This window comes from Tachysurus vachellii, chromosome 11 (assembly GCF_030014155.1).
Source record: "Tachysurus vachellii isolate PV-2020 chromosome 11, HZAU_Pvac_v1, whole genome shotgun sequence".
Classification (NCBI taxonomy): domain Eukaryota; kingdom Metazoa; phylum Chordata; class Actinopteri; order Siluriformes; family Bagridae; genus Tachysurus; species Tachysurus vachellii.
Window position 1 is genome coordinate 3,712,501 of NC_083470.1, and position 20,887 is coordinate 3,733,387.

At 39.5% G+C, this 20,887-nt stretch overlaps 2 protein-coding genes across 7 annotated transcripts in view; both read left to right on the plus strand.

The window, feature by feature from the left end:
- cxxc1a (CXXC finger protein 1a) overlaps positions 1-6,677 on the plus strand; it is a 7,221-nt gene extending 544 nt beyond the window's left edge. Inside the window, exons 2-14 of one of the 3 annotated variants that reach the window (XM_060881562.1) lie at positions 524-636; positions 1,053-1,153; positions 1,306-1,439; positions 1,524-1,679; positions 2,246-2,389; positions 2,578-2,676; positions 3,005-3,192; positions 3,315-3,522; positions 4,120-4,227; positions 4,340-4,389; positions 5,264-5,360; positions 5,466-5,618; positions 6,149-6,677. In XM_060881562.1, the coding sequence (XP_060737545.1) occupies positions 524-636; positions 1,053-1,153; positions 1,306-1,439; positions 1,524-1,679; positions 2,246-2,389; positions 2,578-2,676; positions 3,005-3,192; positions 3,315-3,522; positions 4,120-4,227; positions 4,340-4,389; positions 5,264-5,360; positions 5,466-5,618; positions 6,149-6,295 (1,698 nt within the window). In that variant the 3' untranslated portion in view covers positions 6,296-6,677. Of the gene's footprint in view, positions 1-523; positions 637-1,052; positions 1,154-1,305; positions 1,680-2,245; positions 2,390-2,577; positions 2,677-3,004; positions 3,193-3,314; positions 3,523-4,119; positions 4,228-4,339; positions 4,390-5,263; positions 5,361-5,465; positions 5,619-6,148 lie in introns of those variants that run through there. The other 2 variants (XM_060881561.1, XM_060881563.1) reach the window with 2 other exon arrangements.
- Positions 6,678-9,591: 2,914 nt separating this feature from the next.
- Positions 9,592-20,887, plus strand: part of mbd1a (methyl-CpG binding domain protein 1a) — a 29,127-nt gene continuing 17,831 nt past the window's right edge. For 3 of the 4 annotated variants that reach the window (XM_060881002.1, XM_060881004.1, XM_060881006.1), the window contains exons 1-5: positions 9,592-9,712; positions 13,731-14,121; positions 14,271-14,396; positions 17,557-17,671; positions 18,639-19,102. In XM_060881002.1, coding sequence (XP_060736985.1) covers positions 13,865-14,121; positions 14,271-14,396; positions 17,557-17,671; positions 18,639-19,102 — 962 coding nt within the window. In that variant the 5' untranslated portion in view covers positions 9,592-9,712; positions 13,731-13,864. The remainder of the gene's footprint in view (positions 9,713-13,730; positions 14,122-14,270; positions 14,397-17,556; positions 17,672-18,638; positions 19,103-20,887) is intronic. The other variant, XM_060881003.1, reaches the window with a different exon arrangement.

Genomic DNA, 20,887 nt, shown 5'->3' on the forward strand with positions numbered 1-20,887 from the left:
GAATCAAAATGAATCATTTAAGAGTTTAATTGAAGCAACTCCTGATTCGGTTCCATACAAAAACAACAGTGCAATGGTTTTATTTTTTGTATTTACCGAATCAAAATGAATCATTTAAGAGTTTAATTGAAGCAACTCCTGATTCGGTTCCATACAAAAACAACAGTGCAATGGTTTTATTTTTGTATTTACCGAATCAAAATGAATCATTTAAGAGTTTAATTGAAGCAACTCCTGATTCGGTTCCATAAAACAACAGTGCAATGCTTTTTTTGTATTTATTGAATCAAAATGAATCATTTAAGAGTTTAATTGAAGTAACTCCTGATTCGGTTCCATAAAACAACAGTGCAATGCTTTTTTTGTATTTATTGAATCAAAATGAATCATTTAAGAGTTTAATTGAAGCAACTCCTGATTCGGTTCCATAAAACAACAATGCAAAGCCTTTTTCTTTATTTAACGTTAATTAATCCTTTCTGGCTCTTTCTCTAACCCTCATCTTCCTCTTTTCTTACACCAGGACAGTGAGACTTCAAAGTTTGGCCCTCGTTCAGGACCAGAGATGAGCATGAATCAGGACAACGCTCCAGTTTACTGCATCTGTCGCAGACCAGACATCAACTGCTTCATGATGTAAGATGTGCTGCTTTAAATCTAAACACAGACTAGCTTCTAAATCCAGTGTATGGACTTAGATGACACTGAAGTCTCGGCAAAGTGATGGGAAAACAAATTCAATTCCTGCACGAAAATCTGTGTTTTGTCAGTTGACATAATCATCCTTTTTTTTCCATTTTTAAATCCATTTTTGGTTGAAAAATGGGAGGTATAATTAAAGTATTATTATTATTATTATTATTATTATTTATTATTATTATTGTTATTAGTGTAAGTGGATCTGTTTAAAAATCTGATCCATTACCAGTCCACTGTTTTGGGCCAGTTTTGGCTCCAGTACCGATACACAGCATCAGATTGGTAGATCCCTAGTAGCAGCTGTTATGATGCTCATAATGCACTATTTTGTGATTCACTCTTTTATCATACAGCGGTTGTGAGAACTGTAATGAGTGGTTTCATGGCGACTGCATTAATATAACCGAGAAGATGGCAAAATCCATTAAGGTGTGGTACTGTGAAAAATGTCGCAGTGAGTATCTTTTGGTGGAGCTCATTTTAGACTTTTGCATCTTGGCCTAACCGAAAGGAGCTTGCTTCTTCTTTTTCTTCTTCCTCTTCTATCTTCTTCTTCTCATCCTCCGTTTTTGTTTTTGGCTTAACAAGGTTTGTCCTCTGTCCTAGGTAAGGACGATTCTTTAGAGATCAAATATCGTTTCAAGAAAAGCCGGGACAGAGAGTCGGACGGAGACGAAATGGAGCGACAGCTTGAGAACGACATGATCGATTTTAAGAACGATCGTCGACGTGGGTCACGGGTAAAGCGACAGAATCTCGTGAAGATGATTTGGTCGTTAGTGTTTTGCAAAAATGAAATGCAGATTGTTTTAATGCGCTCACAGATCAAGCGCTCGGCGCGCATGTGCGGGGAGTGTGAGCCCTGCATGCGGACAGAGGACTGCGCTCAGTGTGACTTCTGTAAGGACATGAAGAAGTTCGGCGGGCCTAACAAGATCAGGCAGAAGTGCAGGCTCAGGCAGTGTGAAGTGCGCGCCCGGGTGAGTGTGTGTCTCAGGAGTATCTCACACACACCACAAGTCGGTTATCAAACCTATCGGAATGTCTTGGGTTCAATTTACATACAGTTTAAGTAAAAGAAACCAGTTTCACAAGATATCTCAAGTCTTGTGCTAGGAAAGAGAGATTTCATTACACAGCGAACGTCGCACTTACAACACAACGATGAGGTAAAGAATTAGAAGCGAGCTCGAGTACTTCTGATGAAACGGCTGTCATGCTTCTGAACCACAGTCAGAATGAAATCTTAAATGAACATTTGTTCCTTTTTACTTTTTGGGTTTAAAGCCATTTAAAGTCTATCGTCTGGTTGAGATACAATTTTCAGCTCAGTTATTTTGTGTGTGTGTTTGTACAGGACAGAAGGCAAGACATGAATATGACCCTGATATATTCTCTGACGATATGAAGGATATAATAACGTCATGTGTGGCATTTTAGATTTATGACCGTTTCTTTTTTGTGTAATTATTCTTGTCAGTCTGCTGTCTGTCCTTGTAGTTCAGTAGGATTTATCGTGTGTGTTTGTTTTGTGCTTGCGCTGTAGAAAATGCTGCGAGTGAAGGAGGAGGAGATGTCCATGTCGAAAGGCCGAGATCGGTTCCAGAACGATTACTCCATGTCGGACGAGTACAGCGAGAACGAGCTGGAGCTCTACCAGCAGTACTGCGCCGGGAAATACGCCGACCACGTACGTCACGTCCTCACACCAACACCACAACTCCTGCCTCATTGTGTCTACGTATGCACGAGATCTTTACCGATTAGCGCTGCTCTGTAACTCCAGAGACTCGCAGCTCTCGAGCGCTTGCGTACGATTTCAGTCTGTCTAGAAGCCCAACGGATTTGTGTTAGTCACGTGCGAATTTTCTCTCTCAGGGATGGAACAGCGACGAAGACGACCTCGATCCCAACATGCGAAAGCGAGCCGTGAAAGTCAAGCACGTGAAGAGGAGAGAGAAGCGATCTGAAAAAAAGGTTATTACATTTAATAAAATAGCCTGTACAGATTATATTTGTTTTTATTATACAACGAAAAAAACGCTCTCAGCAATTTTCACACAGATTACATTTCTTTATTTATTTATCAACATTTAGTCGTATTTTTTAATCTGTTTATAGTTACGTTTAAAGTCACGGACCATCTGCGAGTGAGTTCCTTCTGCTGCTTACGTTATAGGAGCTTTAACGTTTTTTTTGTTTTTTTCAGATTTAAGGAGGGAAATAAAACTTTCTCTTCTTTTAATTCACTTCACTTTGTGCCCCTTTTTGATTTTTATTTATTTATTTATCTATTTTTTGTCAGAAAGAGGAGAATAAACCACGCAAACACAAACCGAAGCAGAAACACCGGGACAAGGTGCGACACAGTGAGAGGACAGAATCTCGAGACAGCGGTGAATTCAGGCAGTGCCTCGGTCCAGGCTGCGTCGAAGCGGCACGTCAGAACTCCAAGTACTGCTCCGATGACTGCGGCATGAAGCTGGCCGCCAAGTAAGACCCGAACGACGCGATTTATCCTCACAGTGCGGCAGTATAACACAATGTGCTGCCTGTTTTAAACTCCTGATCGTAATTACTATATTACTAAATGCTTTTTTTCCCCTCTCCATCAGCCGGATCTACGAGATCCTCCCTCAGCGTATCCAGCAGTGGCAGCAGAGCCCGTGCATCGCCGAGGAACAGGGAAAGAAGCTTCTGGAACGCATCCGGCGTGAGCAGCAGTTAGCCCGGACACGGCTTACGGATATGGAGAAACGATTTCACGAGCTGGAGGGAATCATCGCTAAGGCAAAGCAGCAGGTTGTGCAGCATGATGAAGAGGTGAGACGGCTGCACTATAGAGATCTATACTGTAGGTCTTCACTCACGGCCACATAAGTGTCGGTGACGGAGAAAGTTTCTCAACACCGTTGTTATAACGACCACATTTCATCGTAACATTTTTTGACCACATTTCATTTTTTTTTTTTGTGATCTGTTAGTCAGTTCACTAGTTCAGTAGTCAGGGAGTCAGAAATTTTAAGGTCCCTGTCATTTGAAAAATGCGAAAAAATTGTTCGGTCCCTAAAAAGGCCACGATGCACCGTAAAAACCATCAGAAGTCACTGTGTTAAGTCTCTAAGCTTGAAAGAAACGGCAGACCGACATTACTCTCAGCCCACTTTGTCTACAAAAGTAAGTAGCTCGTTAGCGTGACGTAGATCGTAGGTGATTATGTAGATTATTTGACATTCTACATATATAAAGTTTGTTCTATAAATCTTTCTCTTTTAAAGAAATCCACCGAAACAAAACAGGGAATTTTTCATAAGGTACTTTGAGACTCGTCTTGCGTTCTACCGCTTCTTCCACGATGCTTCAGTATCGGTGCCTCAGTGCGTTTACGCTGCTCTGAAAATCGACTCTCGCTCCCCGCAGGTGAACGAAGGAGACGACGACACAGACCTTCAAATTTTCTGCGTCTCCTGCAGTCACCCGGTCAACCCCAAGGTGGCGCTACGTCACATGGAGCGATGTTACTCCAAGGTGAGCTGAATTGTTGGACTTTACGTGCAGTAAAATCCCATGAATAGCGTAATCCTCTGTTTTAAACATATTAACACGATATTAAAAACGTATTCCTCTTGTCTCGGAACAGTACGAGAGTCAGACATCGTTCGGCTCTATGTATCCCACACGCATCGAGGGGTAAGTGCACGCAATTTGTTTTTGTTTTTTTCTAATAAAGGAATACTGAAAAATAAAATGTACCGTAGTCTGTTAGCCAAGACGTGTTTTCATTTCAAAAACATTTAGCAGGTAAATTTAATTTGCCTCTCTAACATTAAAGGTGGGGTCTCCGTTGTTTGAAAGCCAATGTTGACATTTGAAATCACCAAAACAAACACGCCCCTAACCCAAATGGGTCCCGCCCCTGTATTGATAGCTCCGCCCACACATACATACGTAACCCAGGCAACTAATGGAAAGAAACGTGTCTTTATCATAGCTGAAGGGAAGAACAATACGATTGCAGATAAACAAACAAGCAAAAATGACACACAAGCATAATCATGTAAAGGACAAAGACATATATTAGTTCTGTGTAACAAAGCAAAACCAACGTTACTCACCTATCGAGAAGGAAAAAAACGCCTCGGCGTCCCATCGCAGGCCTTCCAGTTCCTTCAGTTCTCTCCAGCGCTGGAAAGCTGATCCTATATTAACACGTCCTACTTCTTGCCTTATTTCTGAAGCATTTCTCAAACAACGGAGACCCCACCTTTAAGCGTGTCCTGTTTGTACTTTAACGCTGTGGTCTTGTCTGAGGTTGATTTTCTTAAAGGACGTGCAAAAGGAACTTGTTATCCATTATAAAATATTATTTAAATATCATTTAAATATTATATATTGTTATTATTATAAAAAACACCTTAACTGTGCAGCAGGCTGAGAAGTTAGTCATACAGTCTACAGAGTGCTTTCTTTATTTATTAGCTCCATTAACCAAATACATCTTTGATTAAAATCCAATGAAACTATTTATTGTTTTGTTTTTGTTTTGTTTTTTTTTCCTCTCTAGTGCAACCAGGTTGTTCTGTGATGTATACAATCCTCAAAGCAAAACCTACTGTAAAAGGCTTCAGGTTCTGTGTCCCGAGCACTCCCGAGATCCAAAGGTAGGATGTTACACACCCCTTTACCAGTTCGTCCGAATTTGAAGCCGAAGCTACTTATAAACCTGTCGTGTAAATCCGGGCTAATTGTAGATTTGCGGTTTGTAGGTTCCAGCGGACGAGGTGTGTGGATGTCCTCTGGTGCGTGACGTGTTTGAGCCCACGGGTGAATATTGCCGAGTGTCCAAACGCAAGTGCAACAGACATTACTGCTGGGAGAAACTCCGGCGGGCCGAAGTGGACCTGGAGAGAGTGCGAGTGGTTAGTTCTGTCTTTGTTTCCGACGATACTTTGTGCTGTTCACAATTAGGGTGTTCACATATGGCCACACACTCACTCACTCACTTACTGACTCGCTCTCTCTCTCTATCGCGCGCTCGCTCTCGCGCACTCACTCTCTCGCTCGCGCACTCTCTCTCTCTCTCGCACTTTCTCTATCGCTCGCTTTCTCTCTCACTCTCTCGCTCTGTCTCTCTCACGCTCTCTCTCTCACTCTCTCGCGCGCACTCTCTCTCACTCTCTCTCGCGCGCACTCTCTCGCGCTCTCTCTCTTGCACTTTCTCTATCGCTCGCTTTCTCTCGCGCTCTATCTCTCTCACTCTCGCACTCTCTCTCACGCTCTCTCTCGTACTTTCTCTCTCTCACTCTCTCGCACTTTCTCTCTCGCTCGCTTTCTCTCGCACTCTCACTCGCTCTCTCACACTCTCTCTCACTCTCTCGCTCGCACTTTCTCTCTCGCTCTCTTTCTCTCGCTCGCTCGCTCTCTCTCACTCACTCTCTCTCTCTTACAGTGGTACAAGTTGGATGAGTTGTTTGAACAGGAGCGTAATGTCCGTATAGCGATGACCAATCGCGCAGGTCTCCTGGCGCTCATGCTACATCAAACGATTCAACACGACCCACATTCCACAGACCTGCGCGCCAGCAAAGACAGATAGCCGACCAGGATTTTCTTTCTTTTATAGCAAAATAGCAAAAGAAAGTATGTTTGGATAAAATTTAAATAACATTCATAATGTATTTGCTTTTTAACGAAGGGTGTTGGATGATAACACTAACAAAGTGTCATTAGAAGTTTAGTTTTGGGAGATGTGATAAGTGATGCTCTTTATACGTGTGTGTGTGTGTGTGTGTGTGTGTGTGAGAGTGAGATACACATCACTTAATCAGTAACCATACTGTACTATCATTTTAAATGTTGTCATGCTTATTAAATACAGTTCTTGGTGCTTGTGTTGTTTGGAAGTATAAATAATTGTGTCCTTGTGAAACCGTAGACGATACATTTTGATTCTTTCAAATAAACTTATTTTGAGGCAGCGTTTGATTTCTTTGATATTTTTTATTCCTGTCCTAACACAGAACACTTCCAATAGTGTTGTATTCTCTCTCTCTCTCTCTCTCTCTCTCTCTCTCATTTTCCATTTGTTTAATTTCACCCTTTCACTTTATAGTACAACTGATGCTAGCTGGAGGCTTGAATAAAGTTTGATTGCTTTCACAGCTCGGGTGATATCGGTGGAAATGGAAGCTGACATGGATAGACGGCGCTCTTAATGAAAAGCTTGACACTGGGCAGCAGTTAAAATTATAATAAACAATTCCAGTTTTTGGTCAGTTTTATTTCAGTGAAATCATGCCGGTTGAAATTAGTAATGAAATGCATGAAAAGAAATTCTCACAACATTTATGTTAAAAAAAAAAATCAAGATATAAATTTTACCCAAATTCTGCTCTTCTATTAAAAGTATTAAAATGCAGAGAAGAACAACTATACCTAGCTATATAGGTTGTAGCAGGAACTGAACAGATGCATCAGAAAGGTTCTGCAGGAAATGACGTCATTGCGTAAAATATTTTAGCACATATTTACCTGTATAATGCACATGATGTTGGTTGTATACAGCAACTTGTAGCCTATTGGGGGGGAAGAATATAATTGGCCGGTATATTGTGTTATTATTATTGTTGTTATTATTATTTGTAATAAAATAAAAAAATAAAAACTTTTTGGTGCAGATTATTAGTTACTTTTATATCTATTATCCTGTTAGATCGTATACCTGCGAGTAGCTTTTGTTTGAAAGTCTTTAAACCGACTTTATGTATTTAGGTGCCATTATAGCAACACAGAGACACTTTGTCCTCTGTGATTGGATGAATCCACACGCATTCATTTATTATTCATACTTTTCCCAAAAACATGGTCTACCGTAGGTCACAAAATTACTTGTTTGCCTGTTAACGTAATGATGCGATTACACAATTACCTAAAATAGAGCTTTAATCCAGACCTGCTCCTGTGCCAGAGGATGAGGAACAAAGGCAAAATGTCTCTCAAACACAATAGTATTGTCTGAAATATCTCTCTGTAACACAATCTAACGTCCAAGGCCTTCGTGCGGACCGAAATTGGGATGCGAGATGTCCGAATATACACGTTTGTTGCAACTCTCATAAATATCACCTCTGAGCAATAGTTCTCAGATTGAACAACCCTACTAGAATCTTCACAAATATCTAACCGTACCTGTCCTTATCAGTTGCCCTCAGGATCAGGATGAAAATATTAGTGAGGTCCTGAAGATGTCGCAGAAACGTATCCCACTATTTACTGGACATCCCAACATATGTGTGGGATGTGGTAGATTAGTGGTCAAGGTGAAGGATGTGAGTTTGAATCCCAGGTCCACCAACAACCTTTCTGGGTAGAAGATTAAAAAAAAGTTTTCACCAGCAACAATGAAATGCTGAGGACGTAAACTTTTGTGACTTTATTTAATATTAGCTTGTTCCATTTAAAACTTTGGAATTTACCAACTGAGATAAGGCAAGCAAAATCTCTTGGCATTTTTAAATCTCAGCTTAAAACTCATTTTTTTTATGGTAGCTTTTAATTGACTAATTGTAATTTTATATTGTGCTTATTTTATAGTCTATTTTTGTTGCTTTAATTTAATCTTTATATTATGTGCTGTATTTTTGTTGTTTTATTTGCTTTTGTAAAGCGCTTTGAGATGTACTTTTAAAGGCGTTTATAGAAAATAAAGATTATTATTATTATTATTATTATTATTTATCTCAATGTTGTATTGGTTGCAATGATTTATTTCACAGTCCTGCTAAATTCTCAAATCTGATTGATCAAAAGATTCACTGATGTTGACTCGTCATAGGAAAACTAAGGGATCGATGTGATATTTTATAGCTTAGCATGAAGCAGAGATACAGTTGTGACCCGACAGTTTAATATTTCTCGCTAACACTACACAAGTTTTATTTCTCTTATACCGCACTTTTAATTTTAAATGTATTGCTAAACAAACGTTTGTGCATTTTAAGTTGTTATTTCCTGTAATCGCTTATGTCATATCAGCTATAAACTGTCAGTCTCTCACAAGCCTCGGGCTACAGAGCCAGACATAATCTCCTTAATCCTGAAGACTTTCCTATGGGGGAAAAAACCTACGCTGCCTTCGGCTTCCCTTGTACTGTGTCATGTACTGGGTTTTCATCTTGATTAACTTGCAAACTTGTTTTAGGTTAGGAACAAACTTATCCAGCTAACTGTACTGAGCGATGTATATTCACATCTTCAACCGGTACACTGCATTACATTTCTGTATGTCGACCGATCCGAAGAACATACTTGCGCATGCAGTATAACTAATTTAGAGATAAAACGTGCTACGTCTCCGTTTTCTTCGACGCCGTGTGCCGCTACGTCGTCTTGCTGTCACGCCAAAATCGGGAAAGACGTTTGCGTTGAACAACAACTACTCCGTAAGAACGAGAAGGTGTTTTTTTTTTTTGTCTTTTATTGGTCGAAGTTCAGCCGTTACACGTCGCAAGCTTTAGTCAAACGCAGCGTTGCTGATTGTTACAATTCAACAACACCGGAGACTCGTGTATATGCTAAATAAACGTCTTAATTGAAACGATTGCGAATATTGTGTGACGATAATAATAATGTGTGCTATATTATAAACATTTTGTTTGCATCGACTATCTTCAGAGGTGCTGTTGTTGAAAATTAATCAACATCATCTGACCAATCAGAACGGAGTAGAGCGTTGGTTCTGTTATAAGGTGTGTGTGAGTGTGTGTATATTTGTGTGTGGTAATAAGACCTCACGTGCATATTATATTAGTTGCCTGTAATGTTTCTACACGCAAACTAATGCACTACGGTGCAATCCTACATGACGCGTTAAACACAACGTGTGCACGCTAAAGTAGTCGTCGGACTTCCCCCGGTATCTCGCACATGCTCAGTAGCGTGCGCAAAGTATCGCTAATCGAAGGAGAGACTCGGAACGGTCGGCAACGACGGCGCGAGCTGGACGTGCTGTTCGGTAAGAGCCCATGTCTTCTTTCCTTCCCCCTTTCCACCTCCACGGCGCTATAGATTTTTCAACGTTTCACGACAACGAGCGATTGTGTTTTGCATGGCTTTGTCGTGCGCGCGCGCGCGTTTCGCAGCAACAACAACAGAAAAAAAAAAAACAACGAACGCACGAGACGCGTTACGGCTTAACGTGCGCGAGGCGTCGTTATCTTTGCACGCGGCGCTTGAGAAAAGGGGGGGGGGGAGAGAGAGTTTGTGGGGGAGGAGGAGCAGGGAGGGGGTGTGAGTTTCACTCCCCTCACTACATAACAGCAGAACAGCGATTCTCCTGTTTAACTTTGGAACAAAATGAGTTTTGTTGTCACTTTGTCACTCGTCGTTTGACCTGCGACGTGAAAACAAAATAAACAAAATAAACCAGTTCCTCCGTTTCAGTGGACAAAATCCGAAATATGAAACTTCACACCGTCTGTCACGTTGACCCACTTGGAGTTAGCATGTAGCCTAGCTCGACCTAGCCGTTAGCCGTTAGCCCCTCACACCAGGTTTTATTTACATTCCAACAACCAATTCTCACAGAAGATGATGTCATTTGGCATTTGTTTACACTGAACACCTGCTTGATATTTTTGTTCAATTCCCAACAGCAAGAACAAAAAACAAAACAAACAAAAAACAAAACAAACACAAAAAACTAAACAAACTAAAAACAAAACAAACACAACGGTTATAAAGAATGTTATCTGCCATGACATCACATTGGTGTAAAGGAACATAAGGAATTAATATTAGCGCGGAATACACGCAAGAAAAATTGTTGTACGGCATTTATTTAGTTAACCTGCGTACCTTTTGTGCATTTCTGCAAATTCTCTGTATGTTCTGTGAAAATTTGACTGTAAATTTGTAAAATCATTTAGTTCGAAGCGGTTCTTACAAAGCAAAAATAAACCCGTATAAGATGAATATTTCTCAATGCTAGTTTTAAAATCTTAGTAGCATAAAAAACGTTTTGCGTCTACAACATTAACATTTCTAACATGAAATGAGACACCGGATTTTGACTTTGGTTTAACTTACAACTTTATTTTAAAAATCTTTCTTTTTTAGTCTCAGACGATGAACCTCGTCCAGTCTCCGTCAATGAGCTGTTACCATGGAAACGATAACGTATTTTTCTTGATGTTACGATAAATTAAACCGACGTTGCAGAGGCATTTTGTTTCTACAACGATAACAATGCATTTCCGGGTTAATTGTTTTGCATGGAACGCGACATGACGCTAATCTGTGGATTTGAATTGATTGAAATTTACCTGACTTTTGTATCTTATTAGACTTAAGGATTAGGAGCAGCGTCCTTCGTCGAGTCCCTGCGAATGAGCTGTTGCTATAGAAACGATAACATAGAGGTGATGTGTGTAAGAGAGAATTTTTTAATGTAAAAGGAAAAAAATGAAAACAGAACTGAAAAACATTCGGTTTGTACGGCATATATTTCAGAGTAAAATTTCATATATGAGGTGCGACTTTAAGTGTAACCCTTGGGATTGAGCTACATTCACATGTGCACGATGAGGCACGATCGCTGTAAAGGAAATGTGCTGGGAAAAGCTGGATATCAAATAGACCCAAAGTGGAGACAAGTTTCACTGCAGAAGATCCAGTGTTTTTCTATGCATGAGAGCGATAACGAGTAATGCTTCTGTTTGCTGTGCAGTTCAGGGATCGTCGGCTTTGACGTTTGGACTTTCTAGCGGTCGTGTGAGAAAAGTGCACAGCTTGGCTAAAAAACATACAGGAAGTAGCTGCTGCTGTTGTTCTGTCTGTTACCTAAATGATGTGTTTTCAGCGCTCTGCAGCTGCAATATCTCGCCCAGATATAAAACAAATAAATGTCGATGTCACGCCGCAGTCCATACGGCAGTGTCATAGCTGTATTGGGGATAAAACCTCATGATCCCTAAACAATGCCATACGATACGTTTGTGCTTCATACGGAAACGATTTGATATGTGATCAATGTGAGCAGTATTATTTCAGTAGAACTACCTTTAATTTGCGAACGCTGATGACGTACAGAAGACTATTTATACATCACTTTAAATATATTAATTATTTTTTACACATCAGTTGATTGTCCTGTTTTGATTCCCGATTGCCGCGTCGGTTCATTTTAGTCGTTGCCTTTTAAATCGATTTGTTAGTCCCAATTGTTGGATTGTTCCACCTATAATAATTAACCTAGATTTTTAGTTTTTTTTTTTTTTTTTTTTTTTTTTTGGGGGGGTTGTTTGTGAAGTTAAAGGGTTTACAGATGATATAATATGCAGTATTTATTTTACTACAGTAAGGATATGGCATGTAATATTATCATAAGCCTGATGTTTGAGATCATATAGACCACAGGCTTATTGTTGAAATGCTTGTGGCGAAATTTGCTAAGCATGTAAGGTGCAGAATATACAAAACCTAGAGCATGTGATAATAAATACGACAAAATAAATAAAATAAGAATAAAGTATACCAAGGATATTGAATTCTTAGCAGAAATATGCAGTGATGCAGCATCAAATATCCAATCCGGTGCAATCCGGTGTCGACGTTTGGTTGATGATAATACTTCTTAAGCTACGTTCTGTAAACGAGCTTTCATGCTAATGTTCTTTATGTGTACAGTTCAGTAGCAGATGTGCGCATTTTATTATTATTTTAAAGGGTGCAATCAGTTACACGGCACGGAAGCTATAACGGCGTGAGGGAGATGTACAGTAGCCGAATACTCGGTGGTTTGATTAAACGTCCTGTAAATCCTGTCATGAACTGAACTGTAATAACGTAATTAATGCATATAAATATGCCGTTTATTTCAAGTCAGGAAATTGTTATAAATGCATTGTCATTGTAGATGTGATTTGGGTTGTGAAATAGCTTTTTAAATGTAATTATTACACTAAACCTGGATTCTTAAATAAGTGGAGTCTTAAATAGTGTCTGCTACAGTTTTGTTTGTGGCAATATAGGCTTAATGCACGTATTCTGAGCAATACGGTCTTAGTCACAGTCTCAGATACAGTCGATGTCATGATGCTAATTTTGTACGTTACTCCTCATTGGGCGATTCTGAAATCTGTCTGTGTCCTTAATCATCTGGTGATTAGGCTAGAGTTTTATATGAACAAAGCTAATTGTTTCTTTATAACAAGAGAACAGATTTGTGTAATCTGTAATCTGTATTTTGCTTTTATAAACCCTGGGCGTTTTGTGTGTGTTGTTTTTTTTTGTGTGTGTCATGGCTGGCTTTTTACATTTGCTGTAGTAATGGCGCTGCGCTGCGTTGCAGATATCGAGATGTTGGCCGCTTTTATTGGCCTCCCTGCACGTCTCTGCTCGGCTCACTGGGATACCGTCGCCATGGCAACCGCTCGTGTTTTTTTTTTTTTTTATTATTTTCCCCTCCTCCCCCTCGCTTCTCTAAATATTCTCCGTCACATTGCAGTCGAGCGTGTTGTGCTAGCCTCAGGCCGTGCAAAGGGACCTCTTTAGAATGAGAGCTTTCTTTTTATTGCTGCTCTCCTCCTAGCTTAGATGTGAATGTTAGGGCCTAGCTATTAATTTGGCTTTTTTCTTTTTTCTGATTAACAATTCCACAGAACAGCTATTTATAGTATAGTTTTTAAAATTATGAAGGGTTTTTAGACCCATTTTAGACACAAGAAAAGCAATCCATGCTAGATAAAAAAAAAAAAATTAATGTTATGAGGCAGTCCTGTTTCTACATCACTGCAGAGGAGGAAACAAGGCCTCAAATGACCTGCAGAAATCTTTTGAACTTGGCAATTTAGTTAATAATTAAACATCATTTCATGGATCCATTGGAATCAAGGATTCATTTATCATCTCGGTATCTGCCAAGCTGACTCGAATCGTATTTTGGTTTGAAAAGAGCAAAGAAATTGAGTGCGCAGTCATAAAAATAGATTATTGATGTGCTTAAACTAATCATATTGATGTTTCCCCATCAGCAGTTCAAAATGCAGCCTGCATCTACGTGTCTTGCGGTCTGAAGCCGTCACAAGGTAAAAGGATGTGACCCCCCGTCTGGCGTTCTGTCTTCCTGCTATGAGCCGAGATCCGTCGGCGTGAAAGCGTGAGATTAATGGAAGGTGTGACGGAAGAGTCGAGGGAACAGTCGGAGAAAGTGCAGGATGAGACAGGACCCGCTTTAGCGAACGACACTCTGCAGGTCGGGAAGGATGATCTGGACGTCCCTACAGTTGGGGATCCGGGCGAAGACGAGACGGAGCCGCCTCCTGATTGGCTGGAGCCGTTGGAGGACTGTGAAGATGATGGTGATGAAGGTGTGGAGATTGACAAGAGCAGCAAGGGAAGAAGCAAAAGGGGCAATAATGCTGCGTACGTCCTTTTTTATTCTCTGTTACATATCTTCAACATGTTAATAGCTTTTTTGTTTTTAAATATCACGTTAAATCGTTGCACGTGAAATAATACAGATCTGTAAGCTGAGTACACGTTAAAGGTCTTGAGTGCAATGTCTTTTACAGGCGGAGACGCGGGAGGCCGTCAGTGTCCTCCAACAGTACCTGGGTGGACTGTCCTGACCTGGGAAGTGGCTGGAAACGAAAAGTGATCTTTTGGCGTGCAGGCAAAAGTGCCACATATTACCTGAGGTAGAGTGCTCACGTTGGCCTGTAGACAGTCTGCAGATCTTTTATTGTATGTGGTGTGATTTTATTAGCTATTTCCTCTTATTAGCTACTACCGATAAAGTTTCATTTTATGTTTAATTCTGTTTATTTAGCACCTCTTTGATATTGACTAGCAGCTAGCATACGGTCTAGGAGATATAATCGTCACAGTGCAACCATTTTTGAATTCCCTGAAGTCAGAAGTGTAAGAAAAGAACACGTGGAAAATCTTAATGAAGAAGTTGTTTATTACTGCGTAGCCGTGACAAAATATACGGAGTACTTCGGGTTCATCGGAGTCAGGAAGAACGCAGGACAAATCCCGCTCGAACTTTTCAGCGTGTTTCAATCAAACAACAGCGATTTTAACAATGAATATGAGACTTAAATTAGATTAATATTAGACTTGTATCTAAATGTTTGTATTTATCCCCAATGATCAAGACTGTGGTGGTGAAAAACTCCCTTAGATGGAAGAGGAAGAAACCTTGAGAGGAACCAGACTCAAAAGTAAACCTCATCCTCATTTGGGTGACACTGGAGGGTGTGATTATAAACTGTTATAAACACCAGAGTGTGTTATTATGAATAATGTCCTTTTTCTGGTTTTCTTGGAATTCAGATGGACTTTCCGATGCAAATTGAGCGTAAGAACTGGGTATTATGGTTGTTTAGCCGGAGGTCTGTAAATGCTAATCACGGTCACAAACACAAATGGTCACCCAAATGGTCGGAGGACACTGTAGCGCTTCCATGCTAAAATTAATTAACGGTCATTTAATGTTTTAAACATATTCCTCTATGATGACCTATTTAGAAACAATCACTTTCTGACCTACTGTATATGTTCGAATGGAACCTGTGTTGATGCAGGGTGCAATTTCTTACAGAAGGTGTCGATTAATTTTCCAAAACATCAGGTCTGTACGGTGGCCGGGAAGTGCAAAACAAATTAACAAATCCCAAAACAAATGAACAAATCCCAAAACAAATTAACAAATCCCAAAACTAATTAATATGGTTAATACTATAATACTATACTATAATATAATTTAATTCATTAATACTAATTAATGAATGGAAACTTACCGATCATTGGACAAGACAACTGTCATTAAAGATATACAGGTGAATGAAAGGTGTCTTGTCCGATGATGGTAAGTTTCCATTCGCAAACTATACCTACCGTTTCCGGGTTGTCTGACTTGTTAATTTGTTTTCGGATTTGTTATTTTATTTTCGAATTTGTTAATGTGTTTTGCACTTCTCGGCCACCGTAGGTCTGGAAGTCATGCAGCTGCTTGAAAAATCACAGGTTTGGTTTAATTTGAATAGAACAGCAACTGCTCATTCACAGGGATTTTTATGGTGGACGCTACGGTGGACACATAAGCTAGACATAAAAAAAACGTGTTGCTTATCTTTATGCAGGACGCTCAAGTTTACTTGTTTGTAGCTGCCATTACATTAGTGAGAACAGGAATGAAGACCGTTGTCAGGGATCGATTTTATTGAGCCAAGTGCACGACGAAAACAAGAACCAAAACGAACCCTAAGCAAAACAGAGGACACGTCCATCTACAAGTGAGAATAGGGCACATACGACACACACGAACAACAACTACAGCTTGACAAAGAATCGCCCTGAAACCAGGTAGAGGTGCTAATGAGGAGTAGGGTCGCAAAGGGACGGAAATTTCCGGTAAAGTACTTATTTCCGGGAACGTAATCTGGGGAATTTTGGAAATATTCCAAATTGGAAACTTTACGGGAATTTATGGAAATTTATGGGAATTTAAGGGAATTTATGGGAATTATTTGGAAATATAGGGAAATTTATATAAACTATCTCATATACAAATATAAATAAACATTTTGTTTGGTCATAAGCAGACATGCATTCTAGGTAATACAAGTTTTAAAAATGACGTCTTGACTGATTTAATTGTAATGGATTTTTTCTTTTTCGGGGGGGAGTGAGTGTGTGTGTGGGGTCATCAAATTATCTGTGCATGTGGTAACACTCCTAATTTACTGCTTATTAAGAGTTAGTAAGTTAGTTATTAAGTTTAGGTATTGGGTACAATTAAGAATGTAGAATAAGGTCATGCAGAATAAGGCATTAATATGTGCTTAATAAGTACTAATAAATAGACAATATTCTATTAATATTCATGCTAATAAGCAACTAGTTAAATGACTCTAAAATAAAGTGTTACTGTGCATGTTATGGAAGAATGTAAGTACATGCAGGGGGTTTGGCCTCATTGGCCCTCCAGTAAGCAGTGTGCTGTGTGCAAGTGACCGAGGAACGCAGGGTACAAAATCAACTTAAATTGCATTAAATCTTGTTGCTTTTAAACACAATTATGCTGCAAGATTTTTTTTAACTACATTTAAATTCCTTGTTATAGGCAACTCTGCATTTTCTTTTTTAAATTCCCAGTTTATTTCCATATATTCCCGTTAATTCCCATATATTCCTGTTAATTCCCATATATTCCCGTCAATTCCCATGGAAAGTTTCCAGCCTTGAAAATTCCCGGAATTTTGTAACCCTAACGAGGAGTAGCATGAAGGAGGCGTGAGCGATCAGAGGGATGCGCGACGTGGTCATGTGACCTGCTGGGGCTGATGGGTGGTGTTTAATTAAAAAAAAAATTAACTGATGTTGGTAGAACAGGAGCCTTGATGCCCGATGACGCCTGAGATAAGTAGTTCGGATAAGAGGTAGAAGATGAATGAATGAATGAATGAATGAATGGTAGAACAGGACTAAAAATCAGAGTTAGTGTGCACTGAAACGGTTAGAAGTGTAAGTGTTTATTTAACCCTTTTTACCAGTACGTTACCATTCCATTCTATCAGAGGAATGTAAATCAGTTTACGGGACATTTTTAATCGGTGAATACTAATGATTAAGTCTGAGAAAAAATGAGTCAGTACTCATGGGATGGGTGGATGAATGGGTGGATGGATGGATGGATGGATGGATGGATGGATCTTCTTGCACAGAAAATCTCCTAAAATACAAAACAAAAACTAAACCAAGACCTTTTAAAGTCAATCCAGACATGACTTCTCATCTGAAAAACACACAGCACGTTTCACTACAGCCTCTCGTCTCTCGTTCTTTTCGCAGTCCCAAAGGTGTGCGCTTTAGGAGTAAAGTCCAACTCGCCAAACACCTCAAGGCCGACCTGGCTCTCTTTGACTATAAAGAAGGAAAGTTTGTGGATGCTATAATCCCCAGAAAGGTAAACAATAAATTCTTCTCCAAGCTGCATCTGTAAATCAGCATTAGGGTTTCCATTAGTGGAGCCAAGATGTAGAATTAAAATGGATGTTTTTTAGGTACTTTTTAAAGCGTTGATCAAAGTTCCACCACTTTATTTTTGGAAACTGAGAAAAAATTATTATTATTATTATTTTTTTTTTTTTATAGCAAAAACTTAAGTTTACTTATAACCCATAAGCATTTCTCTTTTTGTTTATGTTCAATAATACAAGGACACTTTTTCTTAATAGTTTCTCTATTTTTATATTCTTCTTCTTATTATTATTATTATTATTATTATTATTTTCTTTTGTATATTTTTACTTTTTTTTTTTTACAGCAGATCAATAATTATCATTATTATTAATATTATTGTCGTTGTATTTTTATACACTTTGTATACTTAGTATTCGGATTACTTAGGATTAAGACTATAGGATTATAAATAAAGGATTATCTTATTTTATCTTATCTAAGCAGTGGTTTGTGTAGCAGACACGGTAACAGTGTTTATTAGTCGTAACATAGGAGATAAAGACGTTCCAACAAATCTTCAGAGATCACTTTTCTCTAAGAGGATAGATCCAGGAACTGTTGTGGTTCCTAGGTTTACAGAAGTGGTAAGTTCTGTTAAGTTTTGTTAAGTTCTGTTAAGTTCTGTTAAGCTAAGCTCTTTTCTTTTTCCGCACGTCATTCAGTGTGTGCCGCTTCATACCCACGGTACCTGCACTACGGCAGAAATGAAAACAAGACCTTTCCCGTTCCTTGTAGAGGACTTAATGAGAATATAAGATAAAGAGATTTGAGATAAGATTAAGACAAAGAGAATTGAGTGAAGCCGTCTTTGTGTAAATGTTTATTCTTTGATCCTGATTTAAGCCCACAATTCACTTTGCCTTTGTCTATGTTTTTTTTATGATCTTTTATACCATCTCTGTTTTGTCCAGCGTCGAAAAGCTCGTGTGAAAGAAGGCACCAGGCGCTCGAGGCTTTCTTCCTCCAGAACCACTACTCCAGACCTGGACAAGGCTCAAAACTCTGAAAACCTAAGCACCCCTATACAGAACGGGCCCCTCAGCCCCCAGAGACCCCAACTCATTCCTATATCACTGTCCATCTCTCCACCTCTAAAGAGCGCCTACAGAAGCCCCCCAGACCTTACTCCTGTCTCCCCCACCATCATCCAACAGCCCAGCCCTTCACCCTCGCTCAAACTGGACGATCTGGAAGTTCAAACCAACCCGGTGTCTCAGTCCTGGCTCCAGTCCTCCTTGGCTCCTGTCAGCCCCATCAAAACCCCTGAGAGTGATTTCCCCACTTATCCAAATGGCCAGAGTGACCTTCTTCAAACCTCTCTGACTCAGCAGGACCCTGAAGGAGGAATCAAGGATCACGGCCTTCCACCACTTGAGTGAGTAAAACCTGCAGCATGCGTGTGATGGTTATATTTGGTAGAAATTTCAACAGAACTTGTGGAAACGTTCTCGAGACGTGGCTCATTATAGCATTTGCTTAATTTAGCTTTAATGCTTTAAGAAACTGAAAGAAAATTATTTGCAGGTCTATCAGCACTTTTGTTTTAGGAATTTGCTGATCTTGTTTTAGATTTAACAATTATTGAATTGTGTAGCACGACTACTGATAATTCTAATAACAATCAGTCAAACCAGTGAAGTGTTTATGATGGGTTATAGTGCTTCAGGAGATCAGCAAGCTGTGCCGATGTCTGATTTGTGCTCAGGGTTCTTCATGCTAACAGGATACATACATGCTAACATGCTAACAGGATCAGGAATATACATATAATACAAGGATGATATCAGAACTTTTACCAATAAGTAGAAGAATAGAGAGGGACGGAGTGAGGGGTTGGGGGGAAAGATGAGTGGATTGTAAACAGGCTAAAGAGCAGGATAGATGGAGGGATCGTGAGCATCCTTTCTTATAGAAAATAAAAGGGTGGAAGGAAGGATGATGAGTGAACTGGTAGAGCTGGAAAGTGAAAGGGAGGCAAGGTTAACTGATGTCCAGAGGAGGATGACGGAAAAACAGACAGATTGTGAACAGGCTAGTAGATATGGATGGATGGATGAAAGGATGGATGGATGTATAAATTAATTCATAAATTGATGGATTAATTGATAGATTGATGGATGGACGGATGAATTGATGGACGGATGAATTGATGGACGGATAAATTGATGGACGGATGAATTGAGGGACTGATGAATCGATGGACGGATGAATTGATGGATGGATGAATGAATTGATGGATGGATGAATTGATGAATGGATACATTGAATGGATGGATGGTTTGATAGATAGATGTTGGATGGATGGATGGATGGATGGATGGATAAACTGATGGATAGATTGACTGATTAATTGATGGATAAATGGATGCATTGATAGATTGATGGATGGATGGATGGATGGATGAATTGATGGATGGATGGATGGATGGATGGATTGATGGATGAATTGATGGATGGATGGATGAATTGTTGGATGGATGGATGAATTGATAGATGAATGGATAAATTGAATGGATGGATGGTTTGATAGATGGATGGATGGATGGGTGGATGGATGGATGAACTGATGGACAGATTGACTGATTAATTGATGGACGGATGAATTGACGGATGAATGAATTTATGGATGGATGAATTGATGGATGGATGGATACATTGAATGGATGGATGGTTTGATAGATAGATGATGGATGGTTGGATGGATGGATAAACTGATGGATAGATTGACTGATTAATTGATGGATAAATGGATGCATTGATAGATTGATGGATGGATGGATGGATGGATGAATTGATGGATGGATGGATGGATGGATGGATTGATGGATGAATTGATGGATGGATGGATGAATTGTTGGATGGATGGATGAATTGATAGATGAATGGATAAATTGAATGGATGGATGGTTTGATAGATGGATGGATGGATGGGTGGATGGATGGATGAACTGATGGACAGATTGACTGATTAATTGATGGACGGATGAATTGACGGATGAATGAATTTATGGATGGATGAATTGATGGATGGATGGATACATTGAATGGATGGATGGTTTGATAGATAGATGATGGATGGTTGGATGGATGGATAAACTGATGGATAGATTGACTGATTAATTGATGGATAAATGGATGCATTGATAGATTGATTGATTGA